This window comes from Sander vitreus, chromosome 7, assembly GCF_031162955.1.
Source record: "Sander vitreus isolate 19-12246 chromosome 7, sanVit1, whole genome shotgun sequence".
Classification (NCBI taxonomy): Eukaryota; Metazoa; Chordata; class Actinopteri; order Perciformes; family Percidae; genus Sander; species Sander vitreus.
The window spans coordinates 9,321,501-9,336,736 of NC_135861.1; the positions used below are offsets into that span (position 1 = coordinate 9,321,501).

A 15,236-nucleotide genomic window follows, 5' to 3' on the forward strand; every position below is an offset into this window, starting at 1 on the left:
AATCTACAAAATAGGATCCACGTTGTAATAAACAGGAATTATCCTTTGAAAACAACGAGAGCACAGGGAGCTGGGTCTGGTGTCTCAGGTTATGTAAGCAGAATCAGGGCCAGCATATAAGCAGTGGTGGATGGTCGATGCATAGAGAGATGAGAGGAGTAAGAGAGTGACAGAGGGGTAGAATAGATGTAGAGTCGGAGGGGAAGTGAAGGAGCACAGAGATAGAGGACTGTAGAGATTGGGAAAAGCAAAGAGAGAGAAGTATAGTTAAGCACACAGGTGAGAGGCCAAGAAACAGAGAAGTATGTGTGATAGAGTGGGAGAAGACAGCACAGGAGCGAAAGAGAGAGACATGAGAGGAAAAAGTGTGATACAGAGAGAGTAGGGAGGGGGTGTTAGCTGTAGCTGTGTTAGTGGTTGTGAACGCTGCACCATCTCAGCAGCGGCGCCAGTAATGCTGTACTCTAATCCTCACATTAAAACCTCTGCTGATTCACTAAGGCAGATTACTGACATTTCCCCACTTTCCCCTCCAGTCCCCCTGGTGAATGACCACTGTGTCATGTGTGAAGAAAATGTCCTCCTGTTATTATTATTTTCCCATCAATATCCTCTCAGCTATCGATACACAAAGCGGCTGAACTGTGCAGGGAAGAAAGGAGGGTGGGCAGAAGAATACTAGCGCCCACTTTTAAGTTTTTACATTCTGCACGCCTCTCATATCTGCCCTGGGGGTCCCCTGTTTGCTCTCCTGGCATTCAAACCGCAGTTCAACTCCTGCCTCTCCATCTAAATATAGAGCCTGTATTGTTGTAGAAAGAATTAACATGTCCTTCAAAGTCATTGGGAAACCATTACTGAGCTCAGAGTGCAGGTATGTGGAAGCAACTCTTTTACACCCGCTGGCTGTTGACTGTCTATAGATTGTTGCCTTTTGTACCTCTGTAAGACTCCACAGCTTTCATATAAGCTTTGTAGTATATTAGTAACAGATATATCCAGCTGATACAGGACGTTTATCAAAAATTGGATGGTTAGTTGGAGCCGAATTCTCCTTTAAAGATGATTCTGGTGTAATAGTGTATTGTGTATTACTAAGACATATCTATCTTCAAGAGCACTGAAATCAGACTTCTCTCTGTCCAGTGTATACCATAGCAGTTTTTGTTCAAGAGGAAAACAGTATGTTTCTCCTCTGATGAAGAAGCAATGACTGGGAAGTCACAAAACTGCAAGCCTGGCTCAATACAAATGACAAGTCACCTTTGGAGTGAAACAGTTTGCACTTTCATAAAAGGTTGATAGAATCTTAACAAGCTTACAGTCTAAAATAAGATTATGGATGCTCCAGTGATTCCATTATCATTGCATCCTCTGTGTGTCCTTCCTTACCTCGGCAGGAACTTGAGTTGGGCATTAAAGCCTGATTGAGCCTGGATAAAGCCCATCTTTGGAAGGATCTCCATGTGTTTCCTCATTTCCGGGCACACCTCAAAGGTCAGCTTCAAGGCTGTGCTGGCTCTGTCGTGCACAAGATATGGTTTTATTAGCTTAAAGCTAACACACCAAGTGGCGATCTGTACTGTTGTTGAAAAATAATGCACAGGCAGTAACGCTCAGGCAATAATGCATAGGAAATAATGCGTAAAAGACCACAACAACGCAACAGCTTTAATTTTATATGACAGGAAGCAACAACAAAAAATTTATACATTCCGGGTGTGATGGCCTGTGGACTTCACAGGGCAAACCTCATACCCCTCAGGGACTCAGCAAGGACAGAGATAAGACTTTTGTTTGAGTGACACAGAAATTGTACGGAGTGATATACCCCAAGTCCAAATCATTTATGTGACCCAATTTCCAGGAGCTCCAACAGATGGTTGTGCCTGTGGCTACAAGCCTCTGTTCTAGCTGAAGCTCGGGATATAAATGGCTCCTCACCTTGGGAATTCCCAAATACATTCAACCACAGCCCACACTCACACCTTCAGGAAACGATGACAGTACAAACACGCTGAAAAAACTCTCTGTTTGCTGGGGGTGACATTTTGTAATGTCTGCTTTCATCCTCAAAGATACAAAGGTGAGCGATGAGCAAGCTGCGGCCAAATAGACTGAGGGACCCACTCATTTTTCGATTCCCCTCTCAAATTAAATGACCCACTTTGAACAGCGAGGTCAACCAGATGGTTGTTTCCCCGAGGCAAGGACTCTCAGGGACACTTGGGGGATATTAAGTCGCTATCTTTATTCCGGCACAAGGATACCCTTCAAATCACTCTCGGAGGAGTATTCATAGGTACATAATCATTTTGGGGCAATTAGGCATTTTAATTAACAGGGGCATTCAGCTGATCATGTATTTTTTACGAGCTGCCTGTGACCAGTTTTTTACTTAAGCAATGTTTAATGATGTAAAGGTCAGTTTACAGCAATTAACATCATTTGCTTGCTTGGGGTAAAAAAACACTGTGATAATGATGATTATGTAACCATCACAAACAACAAAAATTGTGTTTCATTTGGTTGTAGATGTACATGACAAAGGTCCTATGACATGCTGCTTTTTGAATGCTTTTATATAGGCCTTAGTGGTCCCCTAATACTGTATCTGAAGTCTCTTTTATATAGGCCTTAGTGGTCCCCTAATACTGTATCTGAAGTCTCTTTTATATAGGCCTTAGTGGTCCCCTAATACTGTATCTGAAGTCTCTTTCCCAAAATTCAGCCTTGGTGCAGAATTACAGCCACTAGAGCCAGTCCCACAATGAGTTTTCCTTAGTATGTGCCATTTCTGTGTCTGTAGCTTTAAATGCTATTGAGGAGGAGGGAGGGGGGGGCAAGGCGGAGGGTGGGGGTGTGGCCTTGACCAGTTTGCGGCCACGGTTGTAGCTCTATTTCCTCATGGGCGGGCCAAATTCTCTGGGCAGCTGTGGGCGGCGGGCAAAGCAGAGAAAGGGGAGGTAACCTTTCCCCTTATGACGACATAAAGGGAAGATTCCAGATCGGCCCATCTGAGCTTTCATTTTCTCAAAGGCAGAGCAGGATACCCAGGGCTTGGTTTACACCTATCGCCATTTCTAGCCACTGGGGGACCATAGGCAGGCTGGGGGAACTCATATTAATGTTAAAAAACCTCATAAAGTGGAATTTTCATGCCATTGGACCTTTGAAATATCGATCTCTCAGGGATTTCCTTAGAGTTAATATGTTTTCTTCTAAGCTTACATTATTGGCATGTAATGATGCACTATAGACCATAAGTACTATATGTGGACACCCTTTTGTTTACTTTTGGTCCTGGGTTTTTTATCGTTTGGGTTAGGACCCTTGCTTTTAATTCACGAAAAAAAAAAATTCTTCCAGTTTGTTTTGTGGAGACACTGTTGTCCCAAGAAGAATGACAGCATCAGTCATTTCAGCAAGTGTCCCAAGACGACGTGTTTACTTTCAGGTGACGAAGCCCTCTGGCTGTAGTAACTACGATGGAAGAAAAGTCATAGATAGATGGGTCCTGCTATAACTAACCCCACCATGATTACACGCCCAATATGTTTTAGTCCTTTATTTCAAATAAAGTGACTATCACTGGAACTTTAGCTTGACTTGATTCCCTTCCTGTTTGAGACAGTTTACTGTGACAGAGATTGGAACCTTTGCTGCATGTCATACCCTTTTCTCTCTATTTTACGGCCTCTTTAGTATTCCTAAAAAAGCTTTTGTCAGAGCAACACTGATAATGACATTCATAATAATTACTGAGGTTTAGTAGCAATTTCGTCAGGTCCTGTTGCAGAGAGATTGCTTATGTCCACATGCAGAGCTGAATCACTGAGTGCCCACGGCTACAGCAGTGCCTCTGCCCTTTCTTGAAAGAGCCAGGTGGCTGTGCTTGCTTACTCCACATGTACTCCAAAGCCTTATGGGATACCAAGACTTCACAGCAAGGCTTCTAGGCAACCATCCCCATAATTCAGCACTGTCTGCTTTATACCATATAATATATTTCAAAATAACGAGCTGGATAACAAGATTTTTCAGTAGCAACAATGGTTCTATTACCCCCAAAATGAAGAAAAAGAAACAACTAACATCAACAACACACTAACATTCCTCTTGCCAAACAACACAGGACACAGATTGGTCGAAGGCACAGTAGGCATATTAGAATTACAGTAAACAGAGATAGATCGAAGACAGAAAGACTTTGTGAAGGAAAAAAAAAGCAGGTTGGTTGTGTTATTTGTGGCCTGAGTTTGGGCAGGAATGCTCAACTCCCCAGCAGGTGCCAGTGGAGGAGGGTTTTGAAAGTCCAGGCTGAGTGAAAAAAACAAAAACACGCTGTTCCCAAAAAGAAAAATTGTGCCAATGCACAAATGCCAATTGTCTGCATAATATTCTAATGATTGGCTCGCAGACAAAAGTCAAACATTGCCCATTTTAAAGTCTCTTAAAAATCTTTCAATTAGAGGGAGTAATATTCAAATCACTGGCTCACAGACAAGAGAGACATATTCAATTGTGCTTTGTGCTGCTCTCTTAAAAAAACTGCCAAACTAAGAAGGATTGTGGGATCTACTAAGGAAAAAGTGACAAATTGTATGATGAAAGCAGCAGCTCTCTTATTGTTTCCCCAAAATCCCTGCCAAGCTATTTATGTTCAAATTACTGTCTTGGAGGCAGAGTGACATATTGCATGGTTTGCTGGTGCAAGCATTAACATTTCTTTTTTTTTTCTTAAAAAGATGCCGTTCACACTGATGCTGTCATCGTCATCTTGTCACATGTGCTGGTGGGCCAGCGCACCAGATGGCAGTTGTCACAAATCCCCCACCCACACACATGCACTCCCTCCCCCATATGATGTGACACATTGACTGACTGGGTGGTGGACCACACTCCTGTAAATGTTACTGTCCCTGGCGAATCCTTAACCTTTTGTGTGCATCATAATGTATATCACATCCATAATCATGAAGAATTAATTCTAGTCCTGTGCTATTGTATGGAGCAAAGAGGATTGTGGGGTATGTGAGCTTACTCTTAGGTCCCTTGCATCCTCCTTTGATTAGAAACATTTATCAGCTAATGCATCTCTATTTTATTATGTCTGCACATTTGCTGAATATCTCAATACTTGGTTCTGAGCGTAGTTAGTAGAGTTTTATGTTGGGCCAGCTAAAAAAGTAAGCTGGCACTGTCATTTTTAAGGGATTTCCATGAGCCGGTTTTCTGTAAAAATGTCTGTTTTGGCAGAGACCGGGTATGTGAGGGAGTTTTAGTATTCTATTCAGCAGATAAGCTAGAATGCTACATCAGCAGTCCATGCCACTTTCCAAGCTCTATTCCAAGGATGTTTCTGAGCATGACAACAAATAAAATGGGAAAATGACATGCACCACTCACTTCTGCAGTCATCTCATTGGGCTGAAGGGTTTTATGCAGCCTCTTAAATACAGTATTTCAATCTTAATATGAAGTTCATTATAATAATCTTATTAATACATTTTTGCCTGATGGTCTATGACTGCCTATAGTAAACTTTTGAAAAGTGCTGACAGTGTGCGGGAGTTCACTATTCTTTTTTGTGTACAGTACCTTTCTACCAGGTGTGCATTAGACAATATTAACAATGACTTTACAATAAGCGGTTTAATATGCACTCTGTTGTATTAACATACTGACTTGGCCTATTCAGACATGCTTTTAGTTTCCCCACAAGTTGTTGACTTCTTGGTCTGTGAAAATTGGGCTGTAGAGTTTTCAACATTCCATGACTTAATGTTAAAGCATTTGCCTATAAAATATTTTAGGGAGGAAAGGATTGGCCTTTTCTATTCATTAAATGCCAGCATGATGTCAGAGAGGCACTAATAGGTACTCTAACATCACAAATCAGGGTGGAGTCAGTCCCAAGGGACAAAATAACAGAAATGTGCAACAATATTAGCCTAGAAATCTAGACGCAACCTAGCATCAGCAAATGTAATTTGCAGCCAGGGTCAGTCTAGCAACTCTGCGTCGGCTTGCGAGCTGGAAAAACCAAATCCTGGTCAGGCCAATCACATCGTGTACAGAGTCGGTGGGCGGGCTTAACATAAGGACGGCAGAGTTGCGACGGTTCCGCATGAATTCCCTGCTACTTGAAAACAAAGAAGATGGCTGCTGCTGCTGGCGAACAGCAGTCTTTCGAATGGGCTTTAGCCGCGACTCTGGAAGACTTGGAGTTAAGCACTGAAGTCATTCTTAAAAAAGGAAGATGTGTTCGGAGTTTTGCCGACCGGATACGGCAAAAGTTTAATCTATCAACTAGCGTTGCTCTGGTTGGCTATGAGTGCAGAGGGAATTTGAAAGACAATCGTTTATCCCGCCCCTCGGATTGAGCCCTGCCAATGGTGAGTTCCCAGACCCAACATCTTGATGTGGGTCTGGCTTGTCAGGCTACAACAATATGCGATTATAAAGTATTGAATAAAGACTATCCTTTGAAAATCCTCAGTATTGTTTCTGACATATCCAGAACTATGTGGATAGACTAAAAAATATTATATAATACACTAAATACATATTCTACAGTTCACTATCTTGTAGTTTTTGACTTGTCCCATGAGATGTGTTGGTTCAAGACTTGTTAGCAGAAACAAGTCCGCAGTTATTTCTATCCCTTCTAATGAGGTTGGATTCGTGACCGCTGTTCCCCTTTGCCAATACCATCCGTTAGTTTGGTTTATGCAGTCATTACACAGTTTTTTTGTGACAAGATGCATCCAGAAATAGTAAAATATGCTTCCACAAAAACAGCAGCTATTTTGTTTCTTTAAAAGGACATCATTTGCCTCATTTCCCTAACTGTCTGTATACAAAGGCTGAATTTTACCTGGAGACTGACTACCTTAGAGTGGTCTGAATCTGTCATGTCACTTGCCCTTGCAGTCTGTATGCACCTCTGTTGGCAAACGTTTTGGTCTCATTTAAGGAAATTGCTTTGTAAAAGCTAAAGCTCGTCCTGAACAAATGAACTGCTAGTGAATACTGTGCTGTTTCCTTTGGGAAACGACTGTTGTATATGTATGTGTGTGTGTGTGTGTGCTGTTTTGGACCATCTGCTCACATTGTACATGAAAACACAGCTCATCCTAAACTGAGATCCCACAATTCTGTTGCAGTGACTTTTTTTTTCTTGTGGCTTTGCTGGCATTGGTCATGCAGGTTAACACAAACTCATCTTTAGCACAATTACAACTCATAAACACTGAAACTGATTACAAAGATGGCACTTTCTTTTATGAGCGCCTTTCCACTAATAACCTTTCCTAACATTTTACTAAAAAGTAACTGATATATAACTCATATGTACAGTTGAACACAAAAATATAGTTCAACACAAAAAAGTTTGATTTTAAACAAACAGTGCACTTCTATTATGCAACGACTATATCACTTCACACTGGTTCATTCTTACAAACTCAAATAAATGAACAATAATAAGTAAATAATACAATTCCAATTTCTTTATAATCAGTACCAAATTAATATATTTGTCCAAGAAACATCCAAAAAAGTAAGTAAGGATTTTGATTAATTTTTAGGAAATGTTTTGGAAATGAAGGGACCAGTAAAATAAAGGGGTACCCTGAGGTCACATGTTCTGTGTGAATTGTCCTTTAACGGTACTGATGCCTTGTCTTTTGAATTACAACATGCACATCACTTTGAAAACTGATGGAATACCAATAAGGCTTTATACAGTTTCTTGGCACAGATGATAACTTAAAGTGACACTAATTAGGTATTAAATGACTTCTCGTGTCCCTTAATTTATTGCGTTGCCTATTCAAACAAGGTAGTTAGACTAAACGTGTGTAAATGGCCAAGTGTAAACCAATTGGACATCATCAAGGGATAGAAGACTGGTTTTATTCAATTATAGTGTATGGGCAGAGGGACTGTTCAAATGTCTCTGGTGTATTTCTCCATTGAGGTACATTTATTGTTGGTGTTTAGTACGACAAAAAATGAGCTACGTATACAAGGTTGGCAGTTAATTGATCCTTTGCTTGTGTTTTGTGCATCCTAATTTTCTTCAAGCTTTTATGACTAAACTATTCATATTTTTTTTTTCTTTGGACAAACATGTTATTACTGTACTGTAGGGATTTCTGGTTTCACTTCATCAACAAATAGAAGAAGTAGTAACAGTAGTGCAACATTTTAGGTTAAACAGTACAGTTTGTACAGAATTAAATCAGTGACACAATCGGTGCAATGTTGTGTTGATTCATTGAGATTACTTAGGCCCCTCTCATCTCTCATGTGTATTACATTCTGAGTTTTGATTGCAAAGAAGGAAACGCAGGGTGCGCAAGAACATTGCTGTATTAAGTGCGTTTACATATATGACAAATCTGTCAAGCCATCTCAGGCTCTGGGACCCACCTGCTTTGGACCATGATACTTTCTTGATAGAGGCGGTCAAACATGCAGATCTTCAGGTCAATGCTGGGCTGAACCACCCATACAGGGACGCTGACTGCCACACCCCTCACCTGGATGGGTATCTGTTTGTACCAACATGCCTTTAATCACAAATGGTTCGCATAAAATAACACTAACATGATTACATATCTATGGCTCTATAAACTACTCAGAACTACTACCCTTATCTTGTATTCTACCTATGATATTTAGAACATGATGAACATGTTGTGTCTTACTGGTTTGCTGGTTAAGTCAGAGAATTTGATGTGGAAGTCTAGTTTGGCCTCTCCTGGAATGGTTGGAGTGAATACAACCTCCAGTTGAATGCTTTCAAAAGGTCCAATCTCCCCCTCTTTAACCTGAGGAAGGGTACATCAACAAGCAAGCAAACATTTGATTTTTTTTAATATAAAATATTTTATGTCATAGTCTTTAAGACATAGTCTAAAAGAATTCTACAAAACAAATGTAAAATGACCAGTTAACTTAAATAAACATCAGACGTTTGAATTCTGAAGCTGATTTAGTGCACACAGGACAGTTTAGTTTAACCATTTTACTTCATTAACACAAAACCATGTCTATCAATGTAGTGGAAGCTGAAATCTCTCAGATGTGAAACTTCAAAAAGGCATGCAATCAAACTATAGTGAAAAGCTGTGTGGAGATTTGTCTGATCAGCTACAAAGTATCAAGGTGGTGAGAGCAATGATAAAAAACAAAAAGAGAGGAGGAAGCCATTCGAGCAGCAACCAACTCAATGTTGTGGGACCACGATAGCTTGATGGATAAGTTTCCATTTAAGACGCCAGCCTTCAACCAAACAATGTGAAAGTATCAGTCAAAATGACAATAATCGAGCTGCGGGCACGCAGAGACATGCAACACACACAGCCATGACAAGCGCAGGGGGAGAGGCGTTGCACCATTAGCCCCCCACCAGAGAGACGTAATGAACCCTGAACAACTCCAGAACTTCACATGGGCCACAAGGCACACACAGCATCTGTGCTAAAAACAAGATAGAGAGGCAGATTGTCTTCTACAGACACATATAACAGTATGTCTCTTCAGAAACAAAGCAGGGTTCTCTCTGCTAGTACAGTTGCACAGGCTGATACTGATATTTTTGGGTCATGTCGACACCAATTCATTGTGCCAATATCTTCAAATATGACAATTTTTATACCAAGAGCTAGCAGCAGGGGTGGTGATGTCAGTGATTAACACCTTGATCCTGACCAAAATATCTCAACAACTAGTCATGGTCCCAAGAGGATGATTAGTAAATGATTCCCTGACAATATGTCTAGTGCTACCTTCAGGTCAAAATGTTCCACTCACCAACACTTCTACAGTCTACAGCTATGCTAGGATAGCACCCTGCGGGGCTGTACTTAGGCATGCTAACATGCTCACAATGACAATGCTAGCATGCTTATGTTAAGCAGGTAGAATGTTTGCCATGATCACTGCCTTACTTTAGCATGTAAGCATGCTAACATTTGCTAATTAGCACTTAACACAAACACAGTACAGCTGAGGCTGATGGGAATGTATTGGACAATAATAATGTAATGGTAGATGAAAAATCAGGGGACCACCAAAATTATTGTGTTACTGTAAGAAAACTTAGTATTTGCAATAAGACTCAATACTTACATTTCCTAGCCTTATTTCATCGGAGTCTGAGTGGCTCTGATCCATTTGGGCATCCATATCAGGGGACACACAAGTCTCAGGAATCGCTTCTGGACCTGCAGCTGAAGCCTCCGACTCTGCAACACACACACACACACACACACACACACACACACACACACACACACACACACACACACACACACACACACACACACACACACACACACACACACACACACACACAAGGCAAACCCTGAACTTAGGTAATGAACTTAGTGGTCAACCTGCCTTGAGGAGCTGCCAACCCACCAAATACAATACAAAGAAAACACTGTGACCTAGGTAGATGAAAGAATAGTTTTATAAGCCAAAATTTGGCCTCATGGTGGCACTAAGGGAAAGCTCATGAGGGTCACCAAAATCAGCAGCTATCTTCCTACGTGCAGTATGAATGTGCACTTTCAAATAGTGTGTAATATGAGCAACGGATAAGCAGATACAGTAGCTCATCAGAATCCTGACAGTTTGGCCTAGAATAATAATGTGATGCTAATCTGCAATCTGGCCATTAGTTCAAGAGATATGGGTGACATAAAAAGCAAATAAAGGCACAAAATATCAACTACTGCCAGCAGCCTAGATCAGACAGCCTTTCCCAACAATGGCGAATAAAAAAAAAAATTAAGACAGTATTTTCCAAACCAGCAGAGCAGAGGCAAAAGACTGAACAGTTTATCAGAGCATCAGTGGAGGAAAGTGCTGAGTGTAGCGATGAAGACTTCTGATCTGAGAGAACATTAAAGAAAAAATGTCTCCTTGTCATCAGCTGTGAGAACAAGGTGATCCCTCCGCTTTCTGTGCGCGTGCTCATTTGTTTTGTTCTTACCAAGACCAAGTGTCCTAATGAATAGAATGATGAGAGAAATCATCCACAATGAGAAGATTTTGTCAGCCCTTACTTTCCAGTATTTAAGAGGCTGTTTTAGGAAACACTGTCTTCCACAAATGATGTTCATATACAGTACAACTGCACTGGCTGATACGTTTAGTAGGTAACAAAATACTGCTCAGATTATATTTTCATCAACATGACAGCGAGAAGTTTTTACTGACAGTATTCATCAAAATATTCATTGTCAGTGTATCTTTTCCCTACAACATCTTGTGACTAAGGCATGATTATGCTCTGGTTTATTGGCATTTCTTTAAACCAATCACAATCGTCATGGACGGTGCTAAGCACCTAGCTAAGCACACTGCAAAATAGCCTCGGGAAAGAACTTGTTTTGGTGGAACATGTACGGTTGTGGTGTACGTTCAAAAGTTGTTTTAGTCGTGCAACAGAAAACTCAGATTGGACAGATAGTCTAGCTAGCTGTCTGGATTTACCCTGCAGAGATCTGAGGAGCAGTTAACCATAGTCCTCAGAAATCCACCGGAGTTTAAAATGACAACACAAAGAAAGCGTAAGGTTAACGGACACCCGGCCGAAAAGAGTGAAATCTGGTCGGAATTTCCATCGGCAATGGAGCAATCCCGGAAGTGGAACGTCGTGGATATAGGCTAGGTTCAGATGGGTTGGATTTTAAAGATGCAAGTACAGGTTCAGGTTTCAGTTTTAAGACCATGTAGAACTCTAATTCAGGTTAAAAATCGGCATTTAATAATAATTGTTAATAATATTGTGCTCATGTACAACAGCTTTACCTGAGTGCTCTTGCTGCAACGCCTCAGAGAGCTCCTGACTCTCTGGCTTTGGTTGGAGTTCTCTCGTGCCCAGGGATACAGAGCTGCTCTGGTCGACAGATGTTGTGCTTTGACTGCTTGTCTCCTGTCAGCCAACAACACACACATTGGATTTTATACATGACAGTTTATACATATTATTGTCTTTAGACCTGATAATGTGAATTGAATACACATACAAATCTAATTTTAAATTCTCTAATTTCTAATTCATAGCTGTAAATTTGCTCCATCAGGCCATCAAAGAAACATCAACTCTTGAGGTCCAGATCGACAGTCTGACCTGGCAGGTGATGGCAGAGACCTGGGATGCCATCTGGACATGGCTAGTTTCTGGACTGAGACATGTGTCCAGGCTGAAGAGGGTGGCCAGTGCACCCTTGTTGGTCAAGGTGATAGTCCATGAAATAGTCTGGCCCACCACGTGCGAACCGAAGTCAATGAACTGGCTGTCGACCTCCAGCTAGAGAAAGAGAGGATACATTCACACACAGTACAGTAATTAGCATCAGCAGATCACAAACATCAATTGATTATTCAATTGAATATGAAATAAGATGCAGAGTAATTAGACTGTTGTATTGGGATAGATAGCCAGTCAGTTGTTCTTCTGTGGTGCGGTGATTACATATTTATTCGATAATTATTGTTCCTATTATTCCTACATCATTATTACTACAGCAACCTAAACTGCAACTATATGGGCCAACAAAATCCATTTAGTTTATATTCTCATACGCTCCCAAACAACAGCATGTATAGCAAGAAACAAGACAGACACAACAATATGAAAATAGCAAGGCATGAATATTACACTGGTGGTCATTTGGAATGTACACCAATTTTCTCTAGTTTGAATACAGCACACGACTCACATCACATCTCTTTATGGTGCATCTCACGGGCACAGAGAAGGGACCCAGTGCTGATGCAAACTGGACCTCTCCTTCCAGGTCCTCGTTTATCTGAAGGGATCGGATAATGGCAAAATGTTTCAATAAACAGCGTTGGCCACCTGACATTGTATTCAGAATAAAGCTTTGACATTTGATTAAACTGCAGAAATTTGATTCTAAAACAAACGAGTGGAATGTCAGCGAGAGAATAAGTTATGACTTGGCTGATAAGAAAGAGTAGACATCTGTCTTCACAAATCTATGGTCCCTGTATTTCTGTTCATTCTTTTAGCTTTTCACAAGCACATGTATGCAGTTTTTTTTTGCATTTGACTATCATCTTTTATCTTATTTGTTAACCGACCCCTGGGGTGCTGCAGGGAATATCTCAGGCCTCTGTACCTCTTGTTATTTGCACAGCTCATAATGGCAATAAGCAGAAGACTATATGATATAAAAAGGCACATTTAGCAGTTTCCATTGTGTAATTCTGACACTGTTCATCTGATGTGGATGTGAAAACCCTCAAATTAAAGCTGAAAGCCAGCACCTTAACCTCAGAGGCATAATTTCAATTGAAATCCAATGTGGTAGAGTACCACAGCCAACACAACAAAAGAATGCGCCACTGACTGCATATTAAAAATGGAATACATTAAACAGTGCATCGCAAAGCTATATGAACTGTAACTCAAATAAAGCAGAGTAGTGTAGAATAATATACAGTATTTTTTTTTAAGATTATTTTTTCAGGGTTTTTTCCACCTTTATTTGATAGGACAGCTAAGTGAGAAAGGGGGAAGACATGCAGGAAATTGTCACAGGTCGGATTTGAACCCTGGACCTCTGCGTCGAGGCATAAACCTCTCAGAATATGTGCGCCTGCTCTACCACTGAGGCAACCCGGCCACGAATAATATACAGTATTATAACTATTTATGTATGTTAACAGTTGCACAGACATGCCTTTATGTACTGGAACTAAAAGTCTGTACCATCATTCCAAATTGGCAAAATTATGTTTTTGGTAAATTCCGCAGACTCAAAAGGGGTAGAAACCACCTTTTGAATGCAAATCTGAACCTGTAGTCACATGCACTGTAGATGTGTAAAAGGAGGGGGGATGTTACTAACCATAGGTTGAAAAACAGCCTGCATGTCACAGGACATCCCAGTAGATAAAGAACCAGGATGCTCAAAGCTGAAACACAAATCACAATGAATAAAATCTGCATTTACCACATATGGAAAACAGAATGCTGTTACTATGGTTATTCATGTGGATATTACACAGTTAAGACAAGTTGCTCAGAGTAAAATATTTGATAGACATATTTCTGATCCGTAACACAATGTAAAACTAGCGTTTGATTTTGTCTTTTCATTTGTATTTAAAGCACCAAAGAATGTATATGCATCTGCAGGAGGAAATACGCTGCATTCAACAAAAGATCAGCAGCTTCAAATATGATGCTGAAGTATGATGAATCTCCTGAGACTGGCATAGATAAGCAGAAGAATGAGCTGAGGTCAAAAGTCAATCTAATACTCAGTTTGCACATATGGTTTGCACAGCACAGAAAAAAGAAAGAAAAGCTATTGTCCCATTTAAAAACACTGCAGTGTGGAACAAAATGGTTGTGAATTATTTCATCTATATCTTGCAGTGTAAAACAGAGCAGAAACAAAAAGTTTATAGTATAAAGTTTTAAACCAACATGAGGAATGTGCTGAATTCAAACAGCACACATGTTAACACCAACCCTAATGCTGCCCAGAGGAGTTTCACAACTCTCTGCCCTCCGAAAAGACACAAGAAGAGAGCCGATCGATATGAATATAGCAGGCAGCCAGCCAGAGAAGCAAGGAGGATTCTCAAGATTCAAAAGATAAACAAAAAGCTGGAAACATGCAACTGAAGCTACAGTTACAGATTATAATGAATACTAAACAACCTCATTATTAGGTTTTGGTAATGGTATCATCCCATTACAGAGTTGGAAAAATGTAAATCTAAAGGAAATCATGCAGTAGCTAGTTTGCATGTATGTAGATCATGAGATATCTTTTGTGCCAAGTTGTCATTTTGGCCTGCAGGTGGTAGAAGACGAAAGCTGAAAGGGTTCATACCAGTTTTTCTAGTTTTCTTATGCCAAATTTTCGAACTGATCGAAGATCACACAAGCATCTAACCAGACCGAAGTGACATTTGGAGGTTCATTTATGTACATGCTGTTTAATGTCCTGCAGCTTATCTAAGCTAATTAGCTATCTAGCCTGCAAACTGACCTTAGCAGTGCACTTTACCCCGATGCATGTTTGTTTGGCTGCTTGTTCAACAAGCTAAGGTGCAGGACGAGACGTGCGTTCATCGTTTGTAAGTAAGATAAAAAGGAGACTTTAGCAAGAAATATAATTAATTTATAAAATTAATAAAATTAAAGAAAATAAATAATATGCGTACACACT

General features: G+C 40.4%; 1 protein-coding gene across 1 annotated transcript in view; it reads right to left on the bottom strand.

The window, feature by feature from the left end:
* Positions 1–15,236, bottom strand: part of cfap74 (cilia and flagella associated protein 74) — a 58,075-nt gene that overhangs the window by 26,291 nt on the left and 16,548 nt on the right. Inside the window, exons 14-21 of the mRNA XM_078253924.1 lie at positions 13,902–13,968; positions 12,747–12,836; positions 12,155–12,334; positions 11,833–11,956; positions 10,144–10,259; positions 8,718–8,840; positions 8,440–8,561; positions 1,393–1,521 (exon numbers count right to left, since the gene is read on the bottom strand). Of these exons, the coding sequence (XP_078110050.1) occupies positions 1,393–1,521; positions 8,440–8,561; positions 8,718–8,840; positions 10,144–10,259; positions 11,833–11,956; positions 12,155–12,334; positions 12,747–12,836; positions 13,902–13,968 (951 nt within the window). The remainder of the gene's footprint in view (positions 1–1,392; positions 1,522–8,439; positions 8,562–8,717; positions 8,841–10,143; positions 10,260–11,832; positions 11,957–12,154; positions 12,335–12,746; positions 12,837–13,901; positions 13,969–15,236) is intronic.